This window comes from Apus apus, chromosome 23, assembly GCF_020740795.1.
Source record: "Apus apus isolate bApuApu2 chromosome 23, bApuApu2.pri.cur, whole genome shotgun sequence".
Lineage (NCBI taxonomy): Eukaryota > Metazoa > Chordata > Aves > Apodiformes > Apodidae > Apus > Apus apus.
Window position 1 is genome coordinate 4992717 of NC_067304.1, and position 25565 is coordinate 5018281.

General features: G+C 55.5%; 1 protein-coding gene across 1 annotated transcript; it reads left to right on the top strand.

The window, feature by feature from the left end:
• The first annotated feature begins 202 nt into the window (after positions 1-202).
• Positions 203-24934, top strand: MAPKAPK2 (MAPK activated protein kinase 2). Its single transcript, XM_051639032.1, has 10 exons — positions 203-654; positions 19314-19453; positions 21018-21082; positions 21832-21911; positions 22019-22145; positions 22338-22413; positions 22606-22730; positions 23039-23124; positions 23211-23291; positions 23495-24934. Exons 1-10 carry the CDS (start codon positions 406-408, stop codon positions 23636-23638), a joined length of 1173 nt encoding a protein of 390 aa, XP_051494992.1. The 5' UTR covers positions 203-405; the 3' UTR covers positions 23639-24934.
• The last annotated feature ends 631 nt before the right edge of the window (positions 24935-25565 follow it).

Here is a 25565-nt window from a genome sequence, read left to right on the forward strand (position 1 = left end):
GCCAGGTGGTTGAGACCCGGGTCCCGGGCTCGCTCCCGGTGTCCCGCAACCCCTCCCCAACACCAAGAGCCCCTCGCTGCCCCCTCCGGAGCGCGGGGCCCCCGCGGGCAGCGGCGGGGCCGTCCCGGCAGGCCCGGTGCCCGCCCCGCCCCGTCCCTCCCCCGGCTGCCGGCCGAGCCGCTGACATCAGAGCCGGGCCGCGCCGGGAGGAGGAGGAGGAGCCGCCGCACCGGAGCGCTCGATCGCTCTCCTCGGGGCCGGGGCGCACCGGCGGGGGGCGGCGGCGGCGCTTCACCCCCGCCCCGCACCCCCCGGCCCGTCCCGCTGCCTCCGAGGGGTTTTCCCCGTCGCCCATCCCGGAGCCCGGCGCGGAACTCGCCCGGCGCGGCCCGCCCGCCGCCCGCCATGCTCTCCGGGGCTCCGCCGCCGCCCGCCGGCTTCCCCAGCCCGCCCCAGCCGCCGCCGCCGCCCCCGCCGCCCGCCGCTCCCCCTCCCCACGGGCCGCCGCCGTTCCCGGGGAAGGGCGGCCTGCAGATCCGGAAGAATGCCATCACGGACGACTACAAGGTCACCACGCAAGTGCTGGGGCTGGGCATCAACGGGAAAGTTTTGGAGATCTTCAGTAAGAAGAGCGGGGAGAAGTTCGCTCTCAAGGTGCGGAGAGGGCTCCCCCCCCCCAGACCCCCCTAAGCCCCAGGCGGGGCTGCTCCGGGGCGGAGGGGAAACGGGGACCGGAGGGGAAACGGGGACCGGGCGGGCTGACCCGCCCCGCCGCGGAAGGGGCCGGAGGAGCGGGAACCTGACAGTGATGGAAGATGTCTGCTGGGTGGGGTGTCCCGGGGGGGACGGGAACGGGGACAGGGGCAGCGGTGACCGGGAGCGAGGCGTGCGGGGCCGGGACAATGGAGCGGCTGCCGCCCCTCCGGCCCGCCATGCTTTCATCTGGTGGGGTGTTTTTTCCCCATTAAGAGCAGCGAGACGTGGCTTTCTGGCTTTTCTAGTGGGAAATGAAGCGACGTGGCGTTTCGGGAGCCCACTTGGGGGGTCCGGAGTAGGGAGGAGCCCCCAGCCCGGCTGGTGTCACCGTGCGGGGTCCTCACCCCCAAACACGGGTTTTTTTGTGCGGAGCCCCTGGGAGCGCTTTGCCTAAATGCAGGCAGCTGCTGGGATGTCCCCATTTGGTGGCAGGTTTGTCCTGGCTCCGACTGTGTGGAATGGTGTGTAGCACCGAGTGGTGATTGTCCCCTGCTTCCAGCAGGGAATATTTCAGCCTTCTTGTGTTTACCTCTTGTTTGTAACTTGCTTCTGTTGGGAAGACCTGTAGATAAGCAGTGGCTGCAGAGGTGTGTTTTAGCACACGCCAGGTGATGGGAGGGTTTCCTTGTCTTCAGATGAGGTTTTTGAGCAAAGCGGGGTGTGTGTCTCCTGGCCAGAGGGACTTTGGGAAGTTTGAATGGATTCAGGACACGCTGAGCGCAGTGCTGGGTGACGCGGGTACAGGCAGCTCGGCGGGAGCGCCGTGTTCTCCAGCATCCCTGCAATTTGCACCCACACATGAGCTGTTCAAACCCTCGGCATTACCCTGAGAGCTGGGAAGGCTAAAAAACCCCCACCTAAATCCATGGCACCCCACCCCTTTTGTTACGAGAGCTACCCATCTGTTGGTATCTGGGATTCTGACCCTGAATGAATGAAGGAACAAGTGGCTTTGGAGGCACGAGTCACACTGCGGGGGTGCTGGGGTCAGCAAGGGACAGGGCTGAACCCCTGCAGTTAAGGGCTGAACAATTAAAGTTTGACTTTTCCATGGGAAGCACAGGCATTTCTCATGAGCAGCACCACACTGTACCCCAAGATGACATGTGTTGTCATCTGGTTTGGTTTGAAATGAGTGAACTCCTCTTCTGTTTTGACAGGCGGGCTCCTTCGCGCTTCTGCAGTTGACTCAAGTTTTTAAAGCACAGATCCCAGCACTTCCCTTTTGCAGCCCTGAAAGGGGAAGGATGGCAGAGGAGACTGAAGGCAGGTGGTTCCTCCTTGCCCCAGCACGGGTTGGGGCTGTTACCCTGCCCATACTGGAGTGTGGTGCAGTAGATGGGGTTGTGGTTTATTGCCATAACTCCCGTTGTTTCCTTGGCCGTGTTGAAAAGCATCTTGGAGCACCAGAGTTTGTGTTGTAACGTAGGAGGGTGATGTGAAGTGTCTGCAGCTCTCGCAGGGTGAGGTGTGTTCAGTGTTGAATCTCTGGTTTGGAAAAGTGCTGGTTGTTTTCCCTCTGTCCCCTGCCCCGGCCTCTTCACACCTCCCTGCTGGGAGAGAGGAGTTCAGCTGAGGGGCTGGACACGTCTCTGGCTTTTCAAAGAGCAGCACAGCTGCTACTGTAAGTGATTCCTTCCAGCCCCTTATAACCTGCTACGCTGGGAGTTTGGGCTCTTGGATGAGCTGGTGTGTACCCAGCTTGCCCCTGTGAGCTGGGTTATTTGGTTGTTATATTTGGACTGAAGTGCCCAGCCCAAACCCAGCAGAGGTGACAGCCCCAGACGTGATGCACACTGACTTCATCCCGTCCAGGACGCAGCCGGGATAACGTCTCTCTTGGAGACCTGTGGAGAGGTGTTTGGATCTGAGTTACTCATGGACTGCATCACTGTGGAAAGATGACCTAAAGCAGGATCCGCAGAAGTGATTGCATCGAATTGTCATGTTTCAGATGATGTTTAAAAGAATCCTGATGGCCCGTGGCCAAGAGGCACAGCTGAAATCTCTCTGTGCTGCCTGCTCTGGTTGTGCAGCAAACCTTTCCATTTGGAACGTTACTACTTAGTATTCTAAAATCTTCTATAATAATGCAATCCTCCACTGGAGGGAAATGATTGTGTCTCTCCTTGATATTAATGGTGTCTTCTGGTTACATTGTGCTTCCTCTTGGATCATGAACATCTATTATGTTTTTAAAGCTCTTTCTCCCAGAGAGATGGGAGAGGTTGGGGTTTTGCTGGGAGTCACTTTGCTTAAGAGAACTTTTCAGTGCTCTGAGAGAGTGTGAGCTTGGAGACACCATTCCTGCAGCAGTGAAAATATTACAGCCAATTTTCTCCTCCTTCCATGGCAGAGACACATCATTAAAACAATGTGTGTGAGTTGGTGGATGGTGGTTTTATTTGCAGTGTAGTACCTAGGTGAAAACAGGAGATACTCCTTTGTTTTTCTTATAGATCATTATTGTTTATTTTGCTAGCTTCCCATCCCTGATTTTATTTTGCTATTGAGCAATACCTGAAGTGTGGCACCCCTGAATCATCTGGTGGGAAACAGGCCACTGATGGTCCCAGTCACCCACGACTTGACCCTGTTTGATGCACAGTGATTTACCACGGGGTGGGAGCATCAAGTCCGTGGAGAGGTGATGAACGGAACTGAAATGTGAGGCCTAGGTTGTTTCTTACCACTTTCTTCCTTATGCCTTGGTGTGATTTATTATTAGGCAAAATTAGGCTTGTAATTTCTGTAAAGCCTGCTGTATGTAGGTCACTGCTGACCTGCCTTGGCGTTGTTCATTGTGGTCAGGCTGTTGGCATTAGTGACGCAGGCTGCGATGGTGGGACTGGGAGCAAGGTCTGTCTTGCCTACTGCAAATTCCATTTTTAAGACTAATCTTTAGGCAAGATATTATGTTGATGGCTGGCTCTCTTAATTGGATGAAGAAATTGCCTGTAAACTAAACTGGAAAGCCCCTGGAAAGCAGGGGCCCGTAAGGGCAGGTGGCAGGTTCCTCTGTCATACATGTTTGGTCGATGGAGATCTTTGTGGAGCAGGTTTCCTTTAAAATAAATTAACAAACCTCACTCCTAACCCCAGCTTCATAGTAGGAAATCCTCAGCTGGACTGGTGAGCTTGGAAGAGCTTTGCAGGGCTATGGGGACTGCTTGCAACCTGGCCCCTCTCTGGAGCATCCTTGGTGCTTCGGGCCATGTTTGCAAAACACTCTCAGTCTTGCTCTGTCTCATCAGATAATCCGTGAGTGATGGCTCCTCTGATGGAGGAGGAAGGAGCCCAGTACTTTCTTAGTTTATTATTCTTGTAAGATGCCGGTTTTGGAAATAGGGCAGGCGTCTGGTAGCTGATAACTGAGCAGTCTGAGGTTGAGTGTGTTTGTGTGCTGGGGGCCTCATGTTCTCTGTGCCCTCCTTGCCAAGGTTCTTTACAGAGATGTGTAGAGGAGCAGAGCACTTTTTTTCTCCTGGTTTCCTGCAGCTTCATTTGAGATTGAATGCTCTGTCCCCCAGAAAATCCAGCTGGAAAAATAACCCCCATGTAAGGAGAAGATGAAGATCCTGGGCTCACTCTCCTGGGAAACAACTCACTGTGTGTCTGGTGTACTTCTGCTCCTCTCTCAGTGCTGTTTGTTTTGCTTTTTTTTTTTTAAAAAAAAACAAAACCAAACAAAACACAACCCTCTCTTTTTATATAACCAGCCTTTGTCTAGTCTTCTGTGGAAGCCACGGTTGAAAAGCTGTGGAAAGTGTAGTGACATCACTGGGACTTTTCCAAGGCAGTGGTTTATTATCTCATTGACCAAAGAAGCCTACAGACTTGGGGTTTGAGTTTGTTTAAACAATTTAAGATTTGCCTTAATCTCCTCTGAATACATGAAGTGTTCTGAGCAGTCAAACCTACGACTGAGATGGACTGATAATGGCCTGGAAGTGGGGGCTTGGTTTTTGCTTTGGTATGTGCTCAGGAAGTGGCAGGGTTCTTCCTTTTAATAATAATCTAATCCCATCAGTCATCGTTCTTGCAAAAGAAGATCAGTGTTTCCTGCATTTTCAGAGGTGGGGAACTGAGGTGCAGGGATGTCCTGAAGGTCTCGCAGCCCTTCAGAAGCAGGACCAGGCTTAGGAGCTGAGCTGCTTGCTGGGAGATAAATCCTCCATGGGCAGCCATCCCACAGGACAAGAATACAGCCCCTATGTGTGTGATTGACTAGCCAAATGCAGGCAGGTAAAAGGCTTCATTTACCTTTCACGCTGAGCTCCTGCTTTTGGAGAGGTTTGTACCATCTGCCAGAGCAGGTGCTGGGGAAAGCCCGAGGTACCAGGCAGTGAGCAGCACGGGGCTTGTCAGACATGACCTGCCTATTCTGAAGCATTAAAAGCAGTTCAAAAAACCAATTTGAAGCTGTGCAGACTTGAGAGCCGGGTCTCCTGGCACGTTTGCTGGATGATGGGTAGGAATAGGCAAACTCCCAGAAAGTTCCTGTCTAGGAAGCCTGAAAGAGTGAGTTGGTGACTTCTGTCTATCCAGAAACCTCCAGTGTATTCTCTGGGGTCTGACAGGATGGATCAACTCCTGATGGGCCATGTGGGGTTTGCAGGGCAGTGCAGGTACTTGGGAAGCATCTTGAGGAGTGGCTGGCTTGGAAGCAGCTGTTTGTGGTACCTAAGGCACAGGGAGCAGCCTGGCTCCAGGTTTGGCATCTCCTGAGCTTTCCCAGTGGGCTTACATGCCCCATACCAAGGTGGGCTGAGGGCTTTGCAGTAGAAGCAGTAACTGATGCTGTTTTAAAGCCCATCCCTTTGCTGCATTTTGCCCTGTCTCCTGAGAAACCGGGAGGAAAAAGCTCTCTTTCCTGAAGAAACCCTTTCCCCCGCTGGCTCCCAGGGCAGCCGGCTTCCCGGCCCTCGCCCGCTGCAGCGTCAGGCTCCTCTCCAAGCACAACTGGCCCCGCGCGTCTGGCCTCAAGTTGCAGCATTCAGGCAGCATGACCTCACCTCCGGGTTTCCAAGAATAACGTGTGGCCTCCCCTCCCTCCCCGGGGCTGGCTGCCGCGGGCCAGGGCAGCTCTTGGGGGATCTGCTTCTGCCAGATGCCCCCAGGCAGCCCCAGGTCTTGCCCCGGGCTGTTCTGCTCCTCTCCCCTCTGTGGGCAGGGCTGTGGGTGGCAGAGGTCAGGCAGGAACTAGGAGAAGGTCTGCAGGACCCAGCTAAACTTGCAGGCTGGTTTTGGAGGAGGGAGGATCTGTGAGGAACAGGGTGATCCTTCCACCAGCTCTGGAGGCTGGCAAGGAACATGGCTTTACCTGACTGTTCCTCAGGGAACCATTTTCTCATCTGGACAGTTGTGGTGGGTCAGGGTTTGAGCATGGTCTGCAGCTGGTGAGCATTGTGGTCATCTCTCAACATTGGCATTGGATTTTAAAAGCCCCTGAGACTGGTATCCCACTGCAAGTGTCCCCTGTCCCCTCTCTGGGTGTCCCTCATGTTTCATAGCTGCAGGATGCTAGGATACTTTTTCCTTTCAGCTCTGGCCAGCACGAGGACTGTGTGCGTGACCAGTGCCAGGAGGCTCCTTTTGGAGAGGGCTCATGTCCCCTGTGGACGGGGAGCAGCGCACGGGGGTTAGAGCAGGCAAGAGTGAGTCTGAATGCAAGAGAGCTTCCACAGCCTTTTAAGCTGTTGTTTCTTTATACCTCCTGGCTGAGTCATTTCGAAGATTTCAGCCTTTTCAGATCTTACCAATTTGAGGCAGGGATTATAGCAACCGACAGGTTTAATGGTTGCATTAACTCGCTGTTTTCTTCATGGCCTCAGGAAGGGAGTCAAGGTGGTGGTGAGTCCATGAGTGCTGGTCGATCCCCTTGACCTGAGAGGACCTAAAAATGAGTTTTGCTGGAGATGCTGTGAGCTGTAATAATGTCATTTGGACGGTGGTGGGATGGTCCCAGCTGTGGGGAGAAGGGTACAGGATGGTGTGGCCCTGCTCTGAGCACTGCTGGGAGCACACAGAGCTTTGCTGTGGCTCCATCTTTGGTCTGATGCTGCCAGGGAGAGTGACAACATCTTCCCATGAATTAGGGCACTGCATTGCTATGCTGCTTTGCTGGGACAGAGCACACCCTCCCAGCAGAGAGGGCAGGTGAGCACGTTGGCTCAAGTGGTCTGTGGCTGGCACAGCATTTGCATCATGTGTAATGAGATTATTTAAGCCTTTGGCGTCAGGGCTGCATGTGATTCTGTGCCTGGTGTCCCGCCGGCTGTAGCCTAAACCAGAGATAAAGTTCAAAACCCAAGCCCAGATCTGAATGTTCCTGGGGTGCCCAGCCAGGCTGGGACTTTGCAGTCCTTCTCTTGTCAGACATCCTTACCTGATTTGGGCTATAGGTTTGGGATAAGTGGAGGGATGGACTCATTTCCTTTATAATCATTATTAATTTTGGTGCTCACATGGGTGGGAACATCTGCCAAGTGTTGGGGAGCGGAGCAGCTGCTCTGCTGTCCTCCTGTCCTCTGGCCTGGTGCTCAGCACCGAGCTGGGGCAGCCTCTCGAAAGGCTCCTTGGACCTCCTGCCAAATGTGTGTTTACAGGGAAACGAGGCTGGAACTCGAGCTGGGGCTGCTGTGGAAATTTGGCAGCGGGTGCCCTCAGCCTGCAGTTCCAGCAGCCGCAGCGCGTCGCTTCCCGCGCCCGAAGGTGCCGGCTGGGAGCTGGGTCCTGTGGTGGCTGCTGGGAGGTGGGGGTGGTATCCCAGGCATCCCGGCTGGGCTGGGGGGGAAAGCACATGCAATTGGATCCAAACAAAGCAGAAAGTATGCACGTTATCCTTGGCCTACTTAAAAAAAGAAAGAAATAAAAACGCAGGCAGGAGCTGGTCTGGTGACGGGGGATGTGTTTTGATTTTCAGTAGCAGTGAGAGCCTTATTGCATCTACAGCTCAGTGTTGAAGGACAATTTCAATGTATTCTATTTCCACTTGTTTTAGTAAAAAGGCAGGGGCTGTGCTCTCAGGCAGCCCCCTGTGGGTGTCAGTGACCCAGCACCCCCACAGTCCTGACTCCTGCAGCTGCTGTTGTTTGGGCAGGGTTGGACTGAGGGGCCCGTGATCACCTCTAACAACCTCCTCCCCAGTCCCCTCTGGGCCCTGCAGTGACTCTCTCTTCCTCTTCAGTCATTTCACAACCTGGCCTCCCGTTGCTGAGGAACCCTGGGTGGCTCTTGCAGCAGTGGCTCTACCGCCCTGCTGGGGTGGGCGGGCTCACCAGGGCATTTAAATCCAGGTTATGTCCTGGAAGTCCCTGGAGCTGCAAATCCAGCATTTTGGGGGTGGGTATCTCACCAATATGGGCTTGGTTCTTTCAGGGGTGTTGCAGCCCTTGCCTGGGTACCTGCCCAGGCTCCCAGAGAGAACATCTAACCCTTTGCTGGCCCAGGAGCTTGGCAGAAGCTTGTTGAGGTCTGTCCTTGTGTCCTCAGTGTTTTTTCCCTACAAGGAATGAGCCCATTCCTGGTGCAAGGGGCTGTGTGCTTGTGTTGGAGCAGGATTGCTGATGTCTCCGTCTCCCTGTTTATTCCACTTTGGGGCTGAAACTTCCAATGTCTTTTATTGTGAGGAAGAGTTGTTGATAAAGAACAACTCTGCCAGTACTTGAGGTGCTCCATGGGTGATGGGATTCAGGAACTCCAGGTTCTGAGGGGTTTGGAAGTGCCCTAGTGCTCCTATTCCCCAGCTCCTTGCTGCTGGAGGAGACAGCCAGCCTGGCCTCGACTGCATGTTGTTAGAGATGCAAATACTGGGCTGATGAAGCCTGGGTGAGTAAGATGCTGAGGAGTTTATGAATGGACTAAAATGTGATCTTTGCATGGGGCTGAGCAGCACCTCTGGTGCCTGCAGGATGGGAGGGCTGGAGCAGCTCCCCAGGAGCTTTGAAGCAGGTCTATGGCTCGTGCTCTTCACTGCAGTCAAGAGGAGTTGGGGAAGGTGATGATGTTCTCTGTGTGCTTCAGCATGAAGCACTTCAGGCTCATAGTCCTGTCTCTGGGCTTCACCTTGATGAGGTGCAGCCTGTGCTTGGCAGGTCAAGCACCTCTGGCTTTTACTGCAATGTCCCTTTCACGTTTCTTTCTCCCCAAAGACAGAACTGAAACAACCAGGCAAATGTGACCAGGAAGGAAGGCTTGGCTGGGAAGTGCTGACAATGCCTTAAGGGTTTTAGTGACTTAACTCCTAACCACCAATAAACATCTGGAGCTTGTGCCCATCTCAAATCCAAACCCTCCCAGCAGCCTTGAGAAGAGCCTTAAACTTCATTGTGGGAGGGACAGGGTTATGCCTGGGGGGGATGTTCCTATAAGCTGTTGAACACTTGCTTTCTATCCCTTACCTAGGACACGGAGGCTCTGCTGACCCTGGGCATTGCTCTAGGCTTTGTGGGACTGCAGGGTTGGTGGCAATGCCAATGCTGCTCCTTCCCAGAGTGTCCTAGCCCACTGCAGGGGCTGCACAGGGAAATGTGGGGCCTGCCAGAGCCCTCGGGTGGGCGGGTGGCTGAGCTGCACAAAGGCTGGCCTGTCTGCTCTCTGCCCCCTCTGCCCCTAAGCCCTTTTCCTGAATAAGTTGGATTGAAAAAGCTTAAATTCATACAAAGCAGAAGCCAGGAGCCTCTGGCCAGCTTCCCCCTGCCTGCCCCATGCCCTGGCACTGCCTCTGCTCACCAGCTTCCTAGCTGGTGCTGCCCTAGGATGAGCTGGTGTCCATAAGACTGCCCTGTGAGGTTTCTTTTTAAGGCTGGGTTTGGGGATGCCTGCCACGAACAGCCTGGTCTGCTGGGCAAGCAGCAGTAGTGGGTTTCTTTGTTGGTTTATTTAAATGTCCCTGCTTTTATAATTTTATCCCCTTTCCATTCTAATCCAATAGGCAAAATGTGCCCAAAGCCCTTGCCCTCTGTTGCATTTGGTAAGAAACCCAGGAACCTGCTGGTAACCACTGTCTGGCTGTGGGGCACTGGGCAGTCACTGTCAGACAGGACCCCCTCGTGGGAGCAGCTTCAGAGAGGGGTGTTGTCCTTTTGGTAGCAGTGAGGGGTGAAAGTTTTTCCTCCGCTGCTTTCGGAGGTGTGTGCACCCCGGTGCTTCGTGAGGAGTTTTGCACACTTGTTGGCTGAGGTGTTTTGAGGTTACAGTGCTGACCAGGACACTGGTGGCCTGGGCTCCATCCAGGCTTCACCAAACCCCCCCTGGGCTCTGTGGCTGCTGCCAACAGGTGCTGTGGAGGCCCCCGAGGCTGCTGAAAGCCTGGAGGAGCTAATAATAGTCACTGTGGCCTGAGAGCTTTAATGAGGTGCCAGCAGGATGGAAAGAAGGGCTTTTTTTAAATTGAAGCACAACTGTGTTTTCCTCCCAGCTGAAGAAGTCTCAGGATGTGCAGGGAAGAGGGGCTGGTGGAGGAAGAGCTCCCTGAGGCTCTTGGACTTTTACTGCATTGCTTCAAGGTCCAGGTTTTCCACTAAAATACTCCTGCTGTGGTAGTAAAGTGGGAGCCTGTGACCACAGGTAGTGTTGGGTCTCAAGTCTGGAGTGGTGCTTGGCTCTTAACCCAGGGGGTTCATTGCAAACTAGAGGTCCCAGCAGCTCTTCTGTGGTCCTGTTAGGCACTGGGGATACTGTGTGATGGGAGGAGGAGGAGGCAGGACCAGCCTCACAGGGAGCAGCTCTGCCTGGGGGGGTGTGGGGAGCTGGTGAAGGCGAGGGCAGAGGTTGATGCGCACTGCTGAGCTGCTCTTCATCCCCCAGTGGGGGGCGATCCCCCCCCTTTCCCTCTGCCCCTTCATCAGCACCGCTGCACGTTGCTGGGGGTCAGCCCCTCTCCCTGCCCCGCGTGTGCCGGGGCTCCGATCGTGCATCCCCGGCGGTGGGTTCCTGCATCGGGCCGTGTCGGAGATGACAACGCTGGGGGTTGGAATCTGTTGTTCCGAGCGAGAGGCGGGGGAGCGGCCCTGGGGGGAAGGTGGTTGGTGGCCGCGGGGTCCCTGCCTCCCTGGGCGCGTTACGAGATCCCCGCGTCGCTCCCGTCCCGCCCTTCCCCGGCACAGAACAAACCCGCTGACAACAAAAGCCGCGGCCACCCAGTTCGGGAGCTGTTCGTCTGGCTCCGGGAAGAGCCGCAGTCCCAGCCCGAGGTCCTGGGCAGCCTCCAAACCGCTGTGGCCCTGGTACCCCCGGAGCTTCACCCTGCGGGCGCAGGCGATGCTGTCCCCTTAGACTGGCAGCGCTCTCGGGAGCCGCGTCCTGGCTCCCGGGGGATGCTTCTCTCTGCAGCCCCGCAGGGATCACCTGCTGCCTCCGTGTCCTGCCCCCGTGTCGGGGGACACGTCGCCTCTGAGGTGACCCGCGTTGCATGGGGCCCCATAGATGGGCGTGTGTCTCAGAGAGGTGTTTGCTGTGCCCTGGTGGTGACAAAACCCATGACGAAACTCTGCAGAACAAACAGTCAAGGAAAGGGCAGAATAGGGCAAAATGTGCTGTTGTCACCAAGCTTCCAGGGCAGGGAAATTAAACCCTCCTCAGGCTTGGCACTGGTGGAAGAAATACATCCTGAGGCCATATTGCTGCCAGCACCAGGGGAGAATGATGCTCCAGGAGTGGTGGCCTTGGTGAGGCTTTGTGTCTTGGTCTGGTTTTTAGTTTTGTTTGGGATTTTTGTTTTGTTTTGGTTGTTTGGGGTTGTTTGTGCTGTTTTGGGTTTTTTTTTGTAAATTCTTTGAATTCATATTTATTTACACTGCTCTAAGGTGTGTGTTGAAAGGCAGCAGGCAGGATCACTGGGCTAGGAGGTGGTGGCTGCTGCCTCTCTGTCCCTTGGTGGGTCCTGCCCATGGACCAAATCCTGAGAAACTTCATTTTTGGGCAGAGCATGAGCCCAGGAGCTCCTGGGAAATGATGAGTGTCTGTGGGACTTCTGGCACAGCTTCATGGCTCCTCCACTTGCAGGAGTGGATCTGGGTGGTCTGAGCCTCTCCCCTAAATCACTTCCAGCTTAAAATTAAGGAATGGACACGTCTGAAAATAAAGGGATGTAGTTGTGGGCAATCCCCCAAAGGCTGTCCATGGGGTTGGAGGTAATAGCGAGGTCAGGCAGGTTGTTCCCAGGTTTGCTGTGGGGCTGGTGGAGCAAGGGACCCAAGAAGATGCTTCGTGTCTGTGGGCAGAGCCTGAGCCCGTCTGTCTGTCTGATGTGTGAAGGGGCTGGTGTCTTGATGAGGGTTTTTCAAGCTGTGCCTGTGGGAGGGAAGTGCAAAGGACATAGGTCAGCGCTGAGTTAATGGTTTACTTTCGTGTTTACTTCTGTATTAATCATGCCTGTGAATATCAACCACTTCCTATCATAAAAGCACATATGTGCGCTTTTCCGTTCACCAGCTCGGCAGCTCCAGTAGGAAATCTGGCGAGGGATGGAGCTTGGGAAGGGGCTGGGAGGAGGAGCTGCCCCCGGCCCCAGAGCTTTGCCAGGAGGCGGCAGTGAAGGGTTTGTGTGCGGAGCAGTTCCCTGGCCGCAGCCTCTCACGGGAAGGTTTCCGCCCCTCCCGTGACTTCTTCTCATCCTTCCACTTTGCACTGAGTGGATAAAGGCTGCAGCCTGCCCGTGGGTGGGGGCTGCAGTGGAGGTGCAGGGGGGGATACAGTGGTGTGGTTTGCAGAGAGGGGTCTTGGAGCATCCCCCCCACCCTGGAGCGGCTCCATCGGGAGCTGGGCTGTGGCTGCCCCGAGTCACCCTGCTCAGACCTGGTGTTGTGGTGGCTCCTGGTAGGAAGTGACATCTTGGATGCCCGTGGGAAGGGACTGGCTGGGTTGGGGTGTTTTGGCTGTGATAACCTGGTTCGTTCCTGTTGGATTCATGGGGAGGACCTTGAGGTCCTGGCCAGGGTGGTGTCTCCACTGCTCTAGCCAGGTCTGCTTCCTGGGACATCCTGGGATGTCACCCTATGTAGCAGGACGTGGGGGCTTTGCCAGCTGTAGCTACTGCTCTGGTGCCAGCCCCATGTCACCTGCAGAGAAGAGCATCAGGTGAGTCACCAGCCCCAGTGCTGCTTCTGATGTACTGGGAGAAGAGGAGGATCCCAAAACAAAACCCTGGGACTCAGTGAGCCCCTAATGTGTTGTTTTGTTTTTTTTCTCAGACACGTGAAGCTGAAAGTATTTATTTCTCTTCATTAAACACCAACTCCAGCCTGCTGCTCGTGCTGTGAGTCAGCAGTGATGCTTCGTGCTGTTGCCTTGTTGCCATTTACCTGCTTTGACGTTTTCTCATGAGTTTTGCAGCCCCCTTCCCACCTGCCACTTCCTGGTCCCCCTCCCCTACACTTTTGTCCCACCACTACGCTGCTGGCCCTTCCCTCAGCATTTAGGGTGCTGCTCCTTGGGTACCTGCTTTGGAGCTTCAGCTTCTTGAAATCAGTGTGCCAGGAATATTTCTGCTGCCGGGGGGGCAGTGCCCTGATTGCCACGGGGGGTTGGGAGGGACACACGGGCCCCTGGCAGGTGGCTCTTGCTTAAGTCCGGGCCTCTCTTCTGCTCTTTGCTTTTGTGTGCCTGGAGAGGCTTTTGTTGCAGCCTGAAAAGGCTGAATGGCTGCTGCATCTGTCACAGGCGAGGAAATGCTCAGCAGATGCCCTGGGGAAGGGGAGGCTGTGGGGCGGGGGATCCCCTGGTGGGCACAGACCCCCAGGGAGCTGCGGGAGGGGAGGAGCTTTCCCCACACTCACTGTGATGGCTCCGGGTCTTCCTCCCAGTGCTCAGATAATTCAGACTCCGAGTAGCTCGAGCGTCTGTGTCAGTTTGTGTTTGCTTGGTCTGAATTGCATCTCCAGTCTTGCTCCCTGTTTGTAGCTCTAATCTGAATAATTCTCTCTTGCTGGGATGGTTTCTCCAACCTCTCCATCTTCCCGTAAGGACAGTGAGTGTGGAGGGTTACCTTTTCTTCATGGCAGTGGGGGATGAAGCCACTGATGCTCTGAGCCAGCTTCTCTTGTGTCCTGCCTGGACAGTCAAAGCCTCAGCATCTGCCTGGGCATTGGTGGCACCAGCCACTGCCCCTCCAGCAGGCTGGTGGCTGGCTCTGCCCTCTGCCTTGCACACCATGAGGCTCTAATGAAGCCACCTCCATCAGCAGGCAGCTGTCACCCTTCTGAATAGTCACCCCGGCACGGCTTCTCCTCCAGACCTGTCACCTCTCCTCTCTGGCTTTCCCCAGGCAAAACAAACATGAGGATGGGGCTTTTGCCTGGTCTGTTGGGGTGTAAAGCTCTTCTGGCAGGGACTGTCTGTGGCTCCATGTGCATGGGCAGAGCAGAAATGATCCCCAGCTTGGGACAATCCCGTCACCTCTGAGTGCTGCTGGTCCTGCTGGGTGTAAGCAGTGGGCATGGCGCTAATGTAACGGTTTGTAGAAGAGTCACAATGATGTGGGGGAGGTTTCTGAGATGCCCATTTAATTGTTACTGCCTTGTGATTGAACCATGAATTTCCCTGCCTTTGGTAATGTGATTCCTCTCCTGGGCTTGGAGACTCATGACTATTTATCTTCTGTAGTTGATAAACAGTAGAAGTGAATGAAGCTTTGCTGCTCCTGTGCTCTTCTGCTGCTTCCTCCATCCCAACCACCTTCAGCAGAGGCTGGAGCAGCTTTGGGGTGATTATCTGTGTGCTCCTGCAATATCCTGGCATCAAAGGCAGAAAAAAGGCATATGAGAGATGATCAGCTTAATCCAGGTGCCCCAGCACTGTCCCTGGTGGGGCGGGTGCTGGAGACCAGGCATGGGGGGCGATAGGGCTTTGCCTTCCTGGTGCTGTGAGGTGGGAACAGCATGTGTGAAGCATGAACGTGTTGCCAGTTGGCAACCAGTTGGCATGGAAAGGTTAGGAGAGGCAAATCCTTTGAAGAGAAAAAACCCTTTTGCTTTTCTAGGAACAAATGCCCGTTGCCCTGTGCTGGCCCAGTCAGGGGAACCCAGAGCCCATGTGTCAGTCCAAGCAGGGGAACTTCTGCTCAGCTCCCTGCTGATAACTCAGGAGGCTGACAGCCTGCTGTCCTGCACTGTACATTTATTTTTATTGCAACTTAAGAAGAGTTTATTTTAACCCTTGTGGTGCAGTTGTGTCCTGAGGGGAGCTCCTCAGGGCAGCATGGGCATGCTCCTGCAGGTCTGGTTGCAGGAGGTTGTTAGAAGGGGTGTTTGCGGCATGGGCATCGGGTGTGATCAAAATACCCAAGGAAATAAAAATACCCTGCCTGGAAGAGCAGCTGGAGCACCCGGGGTGAGCGTGGAAGCAGAGTGGAGAGGGGCAGCCCTGGAAAATGAACAGCTCGGCGTGCCAGAGTAGGCCTGATCCTCAGTTTTCATGGAAATTCCCTGTGGGAGTTGAGTTTCCCCTTGCAAGCTCTTGGACAGGGATATGGTGCTAATCTGAGTGTGTTGTCATGGCTCCCCCAGGGACAGCACCCTTTGGGGCTGTGGTGGCACCCATGGTGAGGGCATGGGATGGTGGAGGAGGGAGCTTCCTGGGCCAGCCTGTGATTCATGGCACATCATCCGTTCAGGGCACATCATCCCGGGAGGAGGCGGCGAGACTGAATCAGTGGTGCCTGAGGACACGCGGGCGAGGAATGTGAGCACGGGCAGCTCCAGCCCCCTTGTTTTCTCTGGCATCTTCCTTCCTGCCTCACACCCTCCCACCTTTCCTGTGCTTGGCGTGAGATGTTGGGGGGAATTCAGCTCAAAATGGTGCTGAGCAGACCTTAAATCCTTAATCCATTTTGTTTGAGCTGAAGCTTGTTTGTGACGAGGGTGGGGAGCAGCAGGGCTGGCTGGAGGCAGCATGTGGGGGGGTGGGTGTGCTGGGTGGGTGCTGTCCCCCTGCAGACACCCTGGTGAGCTGGTGTGTTTTCAGAAGCTGCTCCCAGGGTTTTTCTGTCAAGGGCAGTGAAAAGCCCAGAGGTGCTGTGGGGGCCCAAGGGGTGTCTTTGCTACCAGGAGATCCCCAGCATGTAGGGGCAGGGTCTGCAGTGTCTGCCATTGAGGCCAGTTTTGGAGCCCTCAGCTTGAGGGTATCAGTGAAGCTAATGAGTGTGTTTAACTTTGCACATCACTAATTTCTCTCTCAGTGTGTGGTGGCTCCTGGGGGAGCTGGGCTGAGCCAAGGCTCAGGATGGCAGCAAATGCCATCTGCCATCTCGGAGGTGTCATGCTGCAGTGAGGAGAGCTGAGCTGTGACTGGGAGCTGAATTTCCTCTCTGACTGTGATGGAGTGGCCCTTTCCCTGCTCCTTTCCTTTCCTGCAGGAAGGTGCCCCTTGGGAAGCAGAGATGGGACAGTGCAGGTCTCTAGGGTGGCACAGTTCTCCTGTTTGTCCCTTGTCCCATGCAGGACACTCAGACACTGATGATGACAGGAGGTTTGGAGACCTTTGCTGGCTTCAAAGCCAGCACCTAAAGCACCCAGCCACCATCAAGAGACATGCATCTGATTCCTCTGTGTGTGAAGCCTGGTTTTGCTCAGAGATGGTGGCTGGGTCCCCTCCGCAGCACTGTCCTTGTGCCCTGTCCCGGGGACACTTGTGTAACGTGGGGATCCAGTTACTGCTGAGCCAGGGCTGCTGGGCTCAGCTGCTGCCCAGTGCTGGAGCCAGCAGGAAGCACAGCCCTTCCCATCTGAAAGTGACAACTTGGATCTCCAAGGAGGCCTCCCTTGGAAGGGGAGCAGGGGATAGTGAAATCGTAGAAGCTGAGCTAAGGGTAGCTCTGGGCTGCTGTGTTGCCAGTGATTGTCCCTTTGCTGCCATCTCCCTCCACAAAGGGTTAACTCTGGTTGTGCTCTGGATTACTGTGATTGCAAAATCTCCTGCTTCTGAAGCTGGTGGGAGGGTGTCCCCAGCCTGGTACCCTAAGCTGGGGTGGGATGGAGCAGTTGATCCTTGCTGAACCTCAGGGAAACACGAGGTGCTTTTCCCATCCCAGCCCTCTCATTGCAAGCCAAGAAATACAAACCTTGCTGCAGCCATAGGCTGCTCTGGATACCAGAGCTGAATTGGGGACCTGGGCGGTGACACCACACACCCCCAAGTATGTTTGATATGGAGTTCCCATGACCAAGCCATTCCTGTGGCACCAGGACATCAGCCACAGATTGTTTCACTGCTGCCTGAAGAGGAGAAGCTGCTGAAAGTGCTGTCCTCACCCTGCCTGGACTGGGAGCGAGCGCTGCTTCCCTTCTCTGTGCCGTGCTGGGCCACATCCCTGGCTGCACGGGGCACAGGAAGCTGGTGCTTTGTGCTGAGGGCAGGATGGAGGCTGTGCAGGTGCTGTGGGTGATGCTGGGCCCGTGGGTTCCTTCTACCACGGCTTGGGCATCCCCATGTCCCTCCTGCATCCTCCCGCAGTGGTCGTGTCCTTCCCCACCCAGCCTCGTTGCATCTGGCCTTCAGCTCCCTGTCCCGCTGCTGTCACCTGCCACCGGGAACATTTCCTAAATAGACCAAATAATTCTCTTAACAAGCCTCTCCATCCCACAGCTGGCAGGGGCCGGGGGGGTGGCCGGGGGCAGCTGCAGCACAGCCGGGGCGTTCCGGGGGCAGCTGCTCGCTGCCTGCGGGTGCCCGAGCACAAAAGCAAATGTCAGGGCTGTCCTGGTGCAGGTAATGGAGGCTGCTGCCTCCTGGCTCATTAGAAATACAATTCAGCTCCTTTAAAAGCACGCCGGGTGACCTCTAAAAATTGGATATATATTTCTGTACATCTCCTGTTTGTCTTGGGCAGAATGATGTTAACCGTCTGCTTCCTGCTGTTCCATTTTGCCAGAGTGTAATTACAAATTGGTTTTTTTTCTCTTCAGCTTCCTGGCTCCCCACGCTGGGCTGCTGGGAGCAGAGCTGCAAATAACCCAGCTTTTCTCCAGGCCCCTTCCCTGCCTGAGCTGGGGGGTCTTGTGCTGCACTTACTTATGGCTTTGGCAGGATCTGGTTTTTATGGTAATCAAGCTATAGAGGAGCAAGGAGGGGCTGTCCAACCTCCTGCCCTGGCTTTCTTTTGCCCTGAGGCTGTTGGTGCAAGTGATGCCAAGTGGTTGTACAGAGGATGACTTGGGCACTTTGGGCTTTGCTGAGCTTCCAGGTGGTTTGATGCCAGAAGCCACCCCACACCCCATCAACAGGCACGGGTTTCTTCTGCCTTGGGATGCAGGAGAGCTGAGGAGGTGGGAGAGGTGTGACCAGACACTATGTGTGGGTGGGTGAGTGGTGCACCCTCTTTGTCCCTTTTCCCATGGCAAAGGCAGGATGCAAATTGCCATTACTCTGCCAGGGCTCACTGTCAGCCAGTGTTTCATTTGTAAGCAGGCAGTGTAGGTCTCCCAGGGCTGCAGCAAGTATTAACCCTTGCTCCTGTGAAACCCCCCTGTGGCAGAGGGGTTCTGGGCATGATTTTGGGTCCTGCCAGGCCAGTGAAGCATCCCAGGGGTTGATGCTCCTCCACTTCCCAGCTGGATGGTTGACTTCACTGAGCAGCCCCGGGAGCGGACAGAGGGGTGAGAAGCATGTTTCTGCCTCTGTCTTGGTAAAATGAGCAAACCTGCTGTTTCCTGCCCATTCACGTGGTGGATGGGATGTGTTTCCACGTGCCCCCATCTATGGCTGCCCTGGGGTGCGCGCCTGCTCTGGGGTGGGGGCAGCTGGGGATTTGCCCAGCCCTGCTCCGAGAGCTGCTGGAGACAGGAAGGAAAATGAGCCAGGTTCAAGACAGACACGTTTGTTGCTCTATATTTAGAATATAATAATTAAGGCTGGTTGTTTATCCTGACAAACATGGTAATTAATAGTCTGTGGCAGAGGAGCAAATCCTTCCTGCACCTGGGAACTGTGAGTTGTCTCTGGGAAGGGTGAGGACCTCATTAAAGAGCTGCTGCTACTCGTGAGAAAAGCTGCTATTTAGGGAACATCTGGCTGTTTGCCTTGTCCCCTCCCCAGGCACGCATGGCTGGGTGCTGGTGGCCTCTGGAGCCACGTGCGAGGGCACAGAGCAGGAGGGTCCTGCCAGTTCTGTGGGAGGTGATGAGTGGGCAGCACTGCTGGGGCTGCAAAGGGGAGAGTGAGGATGGTTGGTGGCACCCAGGGGCACGGGGGTGTAGGTATCAACGTGCAGGAGGGTGCTTATAAATGCAGTAGGAAGTCTTGTTCAGTGGTGGCACAGGCTGGCTGGGCACCGGTGGAGGCATCTCAGAGTGCAGGAGGGCGGCAGGCAGCAGTGACAGGCAGCTGGGATAAGCTTTTATCCGCCTTCGGAGAGAGGGCAAGAAGCTAATGAGAGCGGGTGGCTTCGCACTCTTCCCACTAGATGGGGATGGAGGCATTGCGCAGAGCTGCAGCTGCCGGGACGCCGCTCATGAAGAGCACCCGCACTTTGCCCTTGTGGCTTCGCCGGGTGGGTGCTGGGCCAGCAGCCAGGCTCTCCTGAGGGACTCGGGGCTGACGGGGTCCCTCTTCTCCCGCAGATGCTGCAGGACTGCCCGAAGGCCCGCCGGGAAGTGGAGCTGCACTGGAGGGCATCGCAGTGCGCGCACATCGTCCGCATCATGGATGTCTACGAGAACCTCTACCAGGGGAGGAAGTGTCTGCTCATCGTCATGGAGTGGTGAGTCCTCAGTGATACCCAAAGGGGGGTGTGCACCTTCCTGCCTTGTTCTGGGGGTGCTGGAGACCCCAGAGCCATAGGGGTGCGAGCCCTGGGAGAGGTGCTGCAGGGCTGGCGTCGGGGGGACGGCAGGAGCTGCGCTGGCTCTGACTCATTCTGAAAACGTGCTCAGGAGGCTCCGAGCCTGTGGTTCTCACTGCAGATAGATCATAACCAAACTCGCTTTGGCCATTGAAAGTCGGGGTAGTCTGTGGGTTCCTGGCCCCCCAGCAGCCTTTGGTGGGGCCTGCTGGGCAGTGGGCAGCCCAGCCCAGCTGGTGCACCTCTCAGCGCCGCTGCACCTCTTGCAGCAGCAGTTGAGCGGCTCTGGTTCGGGTAGATGTTTGATATAACCTGGGGAGGAGGAATGAAGGGGAAAGTATTGAAACCACATCCCAACCGCAGCTGTGATTTGATGCAGCTTCCTTGCCAAAACCTCGCCCCTGGCAAGCCAGCAGGTTGCCTGGGGGGGCAGCGGGTTCGAGGAGCAGCAGCTGCCCGAGTGGCTCTTGGTGGGAAGAGGCTTCTGAGAACCATGCTGGGACACTGGGCAGCCAGGGATGGGAGAGGTTTGTGCTGCTTGGGTGGGAAGAAGGCAGTAGCTGAATGGTAGGAGACGAGTCCGTGGGGCAGGGATGGCTCCCTGCAGCCTGTCTCTGGGGCAGCTCCCCACGGCTCAAGGGGATTCTGGGTCTGACACCCATCACAAGGCAGCCTTTGACATCCAGCCTCAGCACGGTGTGTCTCCTCGTGCAGCCATTGGCCCCAGCAGCTGCATGGTGGCTGTATCCCAGGTATCCAGTGAATGTCAAGGGTGTTGGCAGGAGATGCCCTCTGTACTAGGGAAAGCCAGAAACCATTTCTGCTTGAGTTAGATGAGGCAGGGACAAGAAGTGCTGTTATCCCTATTCTCATGGAGGATTATTCCTTATCTCACCCCTGATCTTTCTGGGTGCTGACTTTTTCCTCAGGATACCTGGGGAACCTTTGGCTGGGAAGGCAGCCAAGGTTTCCTTCTGCAGCACCTCACGTGAGAGCTTTGCTCTGCTGTGGTGAGGTTCAGTCCCTGCCTCCCCCATCCCAGCAGGGAGCCCGTGTCAGTGGTGCTGACTCCTCGCCCGTGCCATGATCTTTGCTCAGCACTTCTGCAGGGGTTGGTGTGCTGGAGAGGTGGTTGGTTTGTGAGCTGAACCAGGTCAGGCGTGCTGGGAGCGCTCTCGCCACCTTCAAGCCGCCTTTGCCGTCTTTACTGTAAATGTGTTTCTGTGGGCTGGTGGGGAGACCACGTCCGCTCGCACCCAGCGTCTCCGCCGCCAGCACAAAACCTCTGCCCTGCTCATTTCTGGAAGGAGGAGGCTCAGAGGCAACCCGTGCCCAGAACAACCGACCCAAGGGCTTGGATGGAGCAGGGGTTTGTTTCTTGCTGAGCTTGTGCAGCTCCTGGCTGAACATCAGAGGTTTCGGTGCTGCTTGCACTGCTGTGAGACTGTGCTGCAGCACCTGGTGCCTCCTGCTTCTCTTCCAGCTTGGACGGCGGGGAGCTCTTCAGCAGAATTCAGGACAGGGGAGACCAGGCCTTCACAGAACGGGGTATGAAGCCCGTGGGGACCTGGGGTTTTGTCTTTGGACCATTTCTTGCTGATCATAGGAGTGTCTGGTCTGGCCCATTCCCTCAGTCACTACTTTGAATCCCCAGCGGGGTTTTGCTCTTGGGAATAAGGAATGTGGGTGTGAATGGCTCTGCTTTTCATGCTCAGTCTAGAGCAAGGTTAGGGATGTTTACTCAGCTGCCCCTGTGCTTTGTCCATCCCATTCCGGCACATCCAGTGACTTTTAGAAACACCCATCCCCCCTCCAAAAATCACCAAGAAGACCCAAGCCCTGTGATTCTCGTAATTCTCGTTAATCCCAACCTTTCTGCTCCTGAGCCTGGGAATAGTGTCAGCACAAACCAGCCTCTGAGCTTATTGCCCTCACATCCCTGGGGAACATCTTTCCCAGCTGGTTTCCCTGCAGATTGGGGTTCCTGGTGGTGCTGGGGGCTGGGTCAGGCCTCCCACCCTGGAGGCAGCCCTCCTTTGGGCTTGTGTGGTTGGATATTTGGGTCAGGGGATGGAGCCTATCCCATCCCTCCTGGGAGTTTCTCTCCCATTTGCTGCAGGCTCCTGACCCAGGGGTGGTGCTGGGGTGGTCCTGCTTGGAAGGGGAGATCTGGGGTAGAGGAAACCCCCTTGAAGCTCTTTGGCTTCTGGTCTGTGGAGTAACCTAGGGAGTAGTGCCCTTTTTAATTTGCTTTGAATGGTTTATTGATGTTTTGGTTGGGATTTTTGCTGCTTCAGAGGCTTCAGAGATAATGAAGAGCATTGGGGAGGCCATCCAGTACCTGCACTCAATCAACATCGCACACAGGGATGTGAAGGTACCGGGCTGTACTCTCCCTGCTGGCCCTGAGCCCCCCTAGACCCCTGGTGATGCTGGGACTGCTCCAGCTCCTCCACTCACTTCTTGCTCCCTGTGTTTTCCCAGCCGGAAAACCTGCTGTACACCTCCAAACGGCCCAATGCTGTGCTAAAACTCACGGACTTTGGCTTTGCCAAAGAAACCACCACACACAACTCCTTGGCCACTCCGTGCTACACGCCGTACTACGTGGGTGAGTGTCTGGGGGGGCCTGAGCTTGCAGGTTTGTGGGGCTGGAGGGAGGAGCTGGGAGGTTTGGTGGTGGCCACATGCAGCCTTGTCACAGAGCCACATGCAGCTCCGTGGTGACTCCATGGGATGCTCCCATCCCTCTATGCCTGGTGCTGCCACTTCAACTCAGGATTTTTTTTTCACTCTCTACCAGCCCCGGAGGTGCTGGGCCCAGAGAAGTATGACAAGTCCTGCGACATGTGGTCCCTCGGTGTCATCATGTACATTCTGTAAGTCCAGCAGGTCCCTCTCCACCCACTGGGGTCAGAAAAGGGGAAGCAGCTTTGGAGCCTGTTTGTGGGCTGGGGGCTGAGCCTTTCCTGGCTGCACTGCTCCTGCTCCTGGCACTGCCCTGTGCCTGTGGGTGCTGCTGGGGAGGGTTTTGGAGAGATGCATTGACTCTGCTCCCTCTCCTGGTGCAGGCTGTGTGGATACCCCCCCTTCTACTCCAACCACGGCCTGGCCATCTCACCTGGCATGAAGAAGCGAATCCGAATGGGCCAGTACGAGTTTCCCAATCCCGAATGGTCCGAAGTGTCAGAAGAAGGTACATGCCTTCCCAGGGTGGCTTGTCCCCAGGCTGAGGTGTCCCTTTAGGGTCAGCCCTGTGTCCAGCAGCACCATGAAGGCTGGGGGAAGCCAGGGGACCTTGTGGGTCACCTCCCAGCAATGCAGCAGCTTCTCCTCTTTGCTCGAGAGGCTTTTCAGAGGGTTTTAGCACAGTGAGGTCTGTGGCACGGAGGGGACAGGGAGGGGGGGTCACATGCGAGCGTTTTGTGGCTGCTGGCTTGGGGTGGAGTGTGGGGAGAGCCCTCCAGGACCTGCTAATGCCCACCCCATTGCACGCCCTTCCAGTTAAGCAGCTGATCCGCAACCTGCTGAAGACGGACCCGACCCAGCGCATGACGATAACAGAGTTCATGAACCACCCCTGGATCATGGTGAGGGGGATGGGATGGGATGGGATGGGATGGGGATGGGACGGGGCCCATGGATCCCACCTCACACTCCTCCCCTGTCCCGGCAGCAATCCATGCAGGTGCCCCAGACCCCGCTGCACACCAGCCGTGTGCTGAAAGAGGAGAAGGATCTGTGGGAGGACGTGAAGGTAAAACCTCTCCCCGTTGCTGCCCTTCCCATGGCTCCCGAGGAGATCTGTGCTGGGAAGGGGCTGCAAAACTGGGTGGTGGGACCTTTCATTTGTTCCCACGGGGGTGGGGAGGGGGTGAGCTGCCCTGGGGGTCCCAGGGGAGCTGTGGGCTGTGCCCGTGCGGGGCTTTGCTGATGGTGCTGCCTGTGCCTGCTCGGCAGGAGGAGATGACCAGCGCTCTGGCCACCATGCGCGTGGACTACGAACAAATCAAGATCAAGAAAATCGAAGATTCCTCCAACCCGTTGCTGATGAAGAGGCGGAAGAAAGCAAACCCCCCCGAGCCCACCGCGCTCCCCCACTGAGGGTGCCCCGCGCCCACCGGCCCTTGAGAAAAGCAATAACTATATATATATATTTTTTAAGAAAAAAAAAAGACAAAAAGAGACAGACTGTTATACCAAGCGCATGGAATTCAGACGTTTATACCAGACTAGTTATTTTTAGCTACTCACCCGTGTTTCTGACCTTGCTGGAGCAGGTGGTAAGACCCCCTGTCAGATCCACATGTGCAGCCAAGGGGTCTCTCCTGTAGGTGAACGCTGCCAAGAATTGGATTTTTTTTCCTTTTGTGAAACCGTTTTTGATTATTTTTTTTTTCCTTCCTTCCAAAGAAAATGGAAATTCCTGTGGTGACCTTTTTAGGGTATATGACATATAAATATTTTTTAAAAACTACTGTAGAGCTGAAACCCAGACAGTGTGTTCCCTGCGTGGCTGTTGGCTAGAGATGGGCTTCGGGCTTGGGAGTGGGTTGGTGGGATGGGGAGAAGAGGAGGAGGAAGGAGAGCTGTGTGGTAGGGCTGTTGTGGGGGGGGGGGAGTCCTCGTGGACATCGTGCTTGGCCTGGAAAACCGCTGCTTTTAAAGCACAGTAGCCAAAAAAACCCACCCCACCTCCCCAGCCTTTCCCTGTCCTGGAAGCCGTGACTCCAGCCAGCGCCGCAGGGCTGCCCTGTGTCTGTCTCGCTGTCTGTCTGTCTGTGCATGGGGTGTGTGTCTGTCTGTGGAGCTGCTGGTGGCCACTGCAGTCTGGACCTGTGCCTGGGATCCAGCTCTGACCTCAGGGGGGGACTGGGGGTGAGCAGAAGGCTGGTGACTCCCACATCTCCCCTGTGCATTGGGAAAAGATGCTTCCCCACCTCCTCTGCCTGTGCCCCCAGCTCCCTGGGATGCTGTCCTGGGGGTTCCCAGGGAAAAGCTGGTGGCACAGGCAGGGGGTGGAGATGGTGTGGGGCCATAGTGTGAGATGGGATGGCAACACGGTCCCCTCCCCAGCTGGGGGTCCTGTTGCCCCCCTGGCATGGCTCCTGCCAGGATGGCTGCTCTCAAGTCTTTAGTCCACGAATTATTATTATTGTTATTATTATTTGTCACAATGTTTCACTGCTTTAAATGTGTTTGAATGGGGAAAACAATTTTTTTAAGGCAATGTTTAGTTTCTAGGTGATCTGTTAGACACTGTATGGAGTTTTAATTTGTTTTAAAATCCGGTTTTTATCCCTTTTTTTTTTTTTCTAATTTTTATTTTTGTCTGTTGGCTTATACTAATCTTCCCAGTCTGCTCTTCAGTCCTTTGGATTAAAGACACTTACTGCGTCACCCAGTCTCTCCTTGCTTGTGTGGCTGCAAAGAAACCCCCTGGTGCTCCAGACTGGATGGATGCTCTTCTGGTATCTTGAAATTGCTCTTTTTTCCCACCAAAGAAGCTGAGCTCCCCCAGGTTGTTCTCTGGGTATGTCCCTTTGGTTGGGGATAATCACTCATGATCTTGTGGCTGGATCTGTCCAGCCCTATCCAGATGCCTTCCTCACCCTCCTCCTCCTCCTGGGGCCATCGAGCAGGATCTCCTGAGGCTTTTCCTCCCCTGCTGGAAAAGGTCTGGGTGCTCCAGGTGCCTCTGGGCCTTTTGGGGATATGGAAACGTGGGGTGGGATGTGCACCCTGTAAAGCAGGTTGGCTGCAGCCAGGCTGGGGTACAGACAGTGGGGGTTTTGGACCAGCTGGAGGGGGTGCCCTGGTGCCCCCCTGTTTATGGGCGTCTCCTTTGCTCAAACCACATCTTCACCCCTGGCTCTCCCCTCACGCTGCCTCTGGCTGGGTTTGGTGGGAAGGATGGGATGCAATAGGTTTTCTTCTCCCCACTTGCAGGAGCATCCAGATGTATTTTTCAATCTACGTTTGGGTGAAACCTCGTTCCCTTGCCAAAGGGTTTGGGGTGCTGCACCAGAGC

Excerpts from the sequence above, each read along its gene's own strand:
- MAPKAPK2 (XM_051639032.1), top strand. The coding sequence starts at position 406 with ATGCTCTCCGGGGCTCCGCCGCCGCCCGCCGGCTTCCCCAGCCCGCCC. Across the intron at positions 655-19,313 it reads GGGAGAAGTTCGCTCTCAAG|ATGCTGCAGGACTGCCCGAA; the intron begins GTGCGGAGAGGG and ends CTTCTCCCGCAG. Across the intron at positions 19,454-21,017 it reads CTGCTCATCGTCATGGAGTG|CTTGGACGGCGGGGAGCTCT; the intron begins GTGAGTCCTCAG and ends CTTCTCTTCCAG.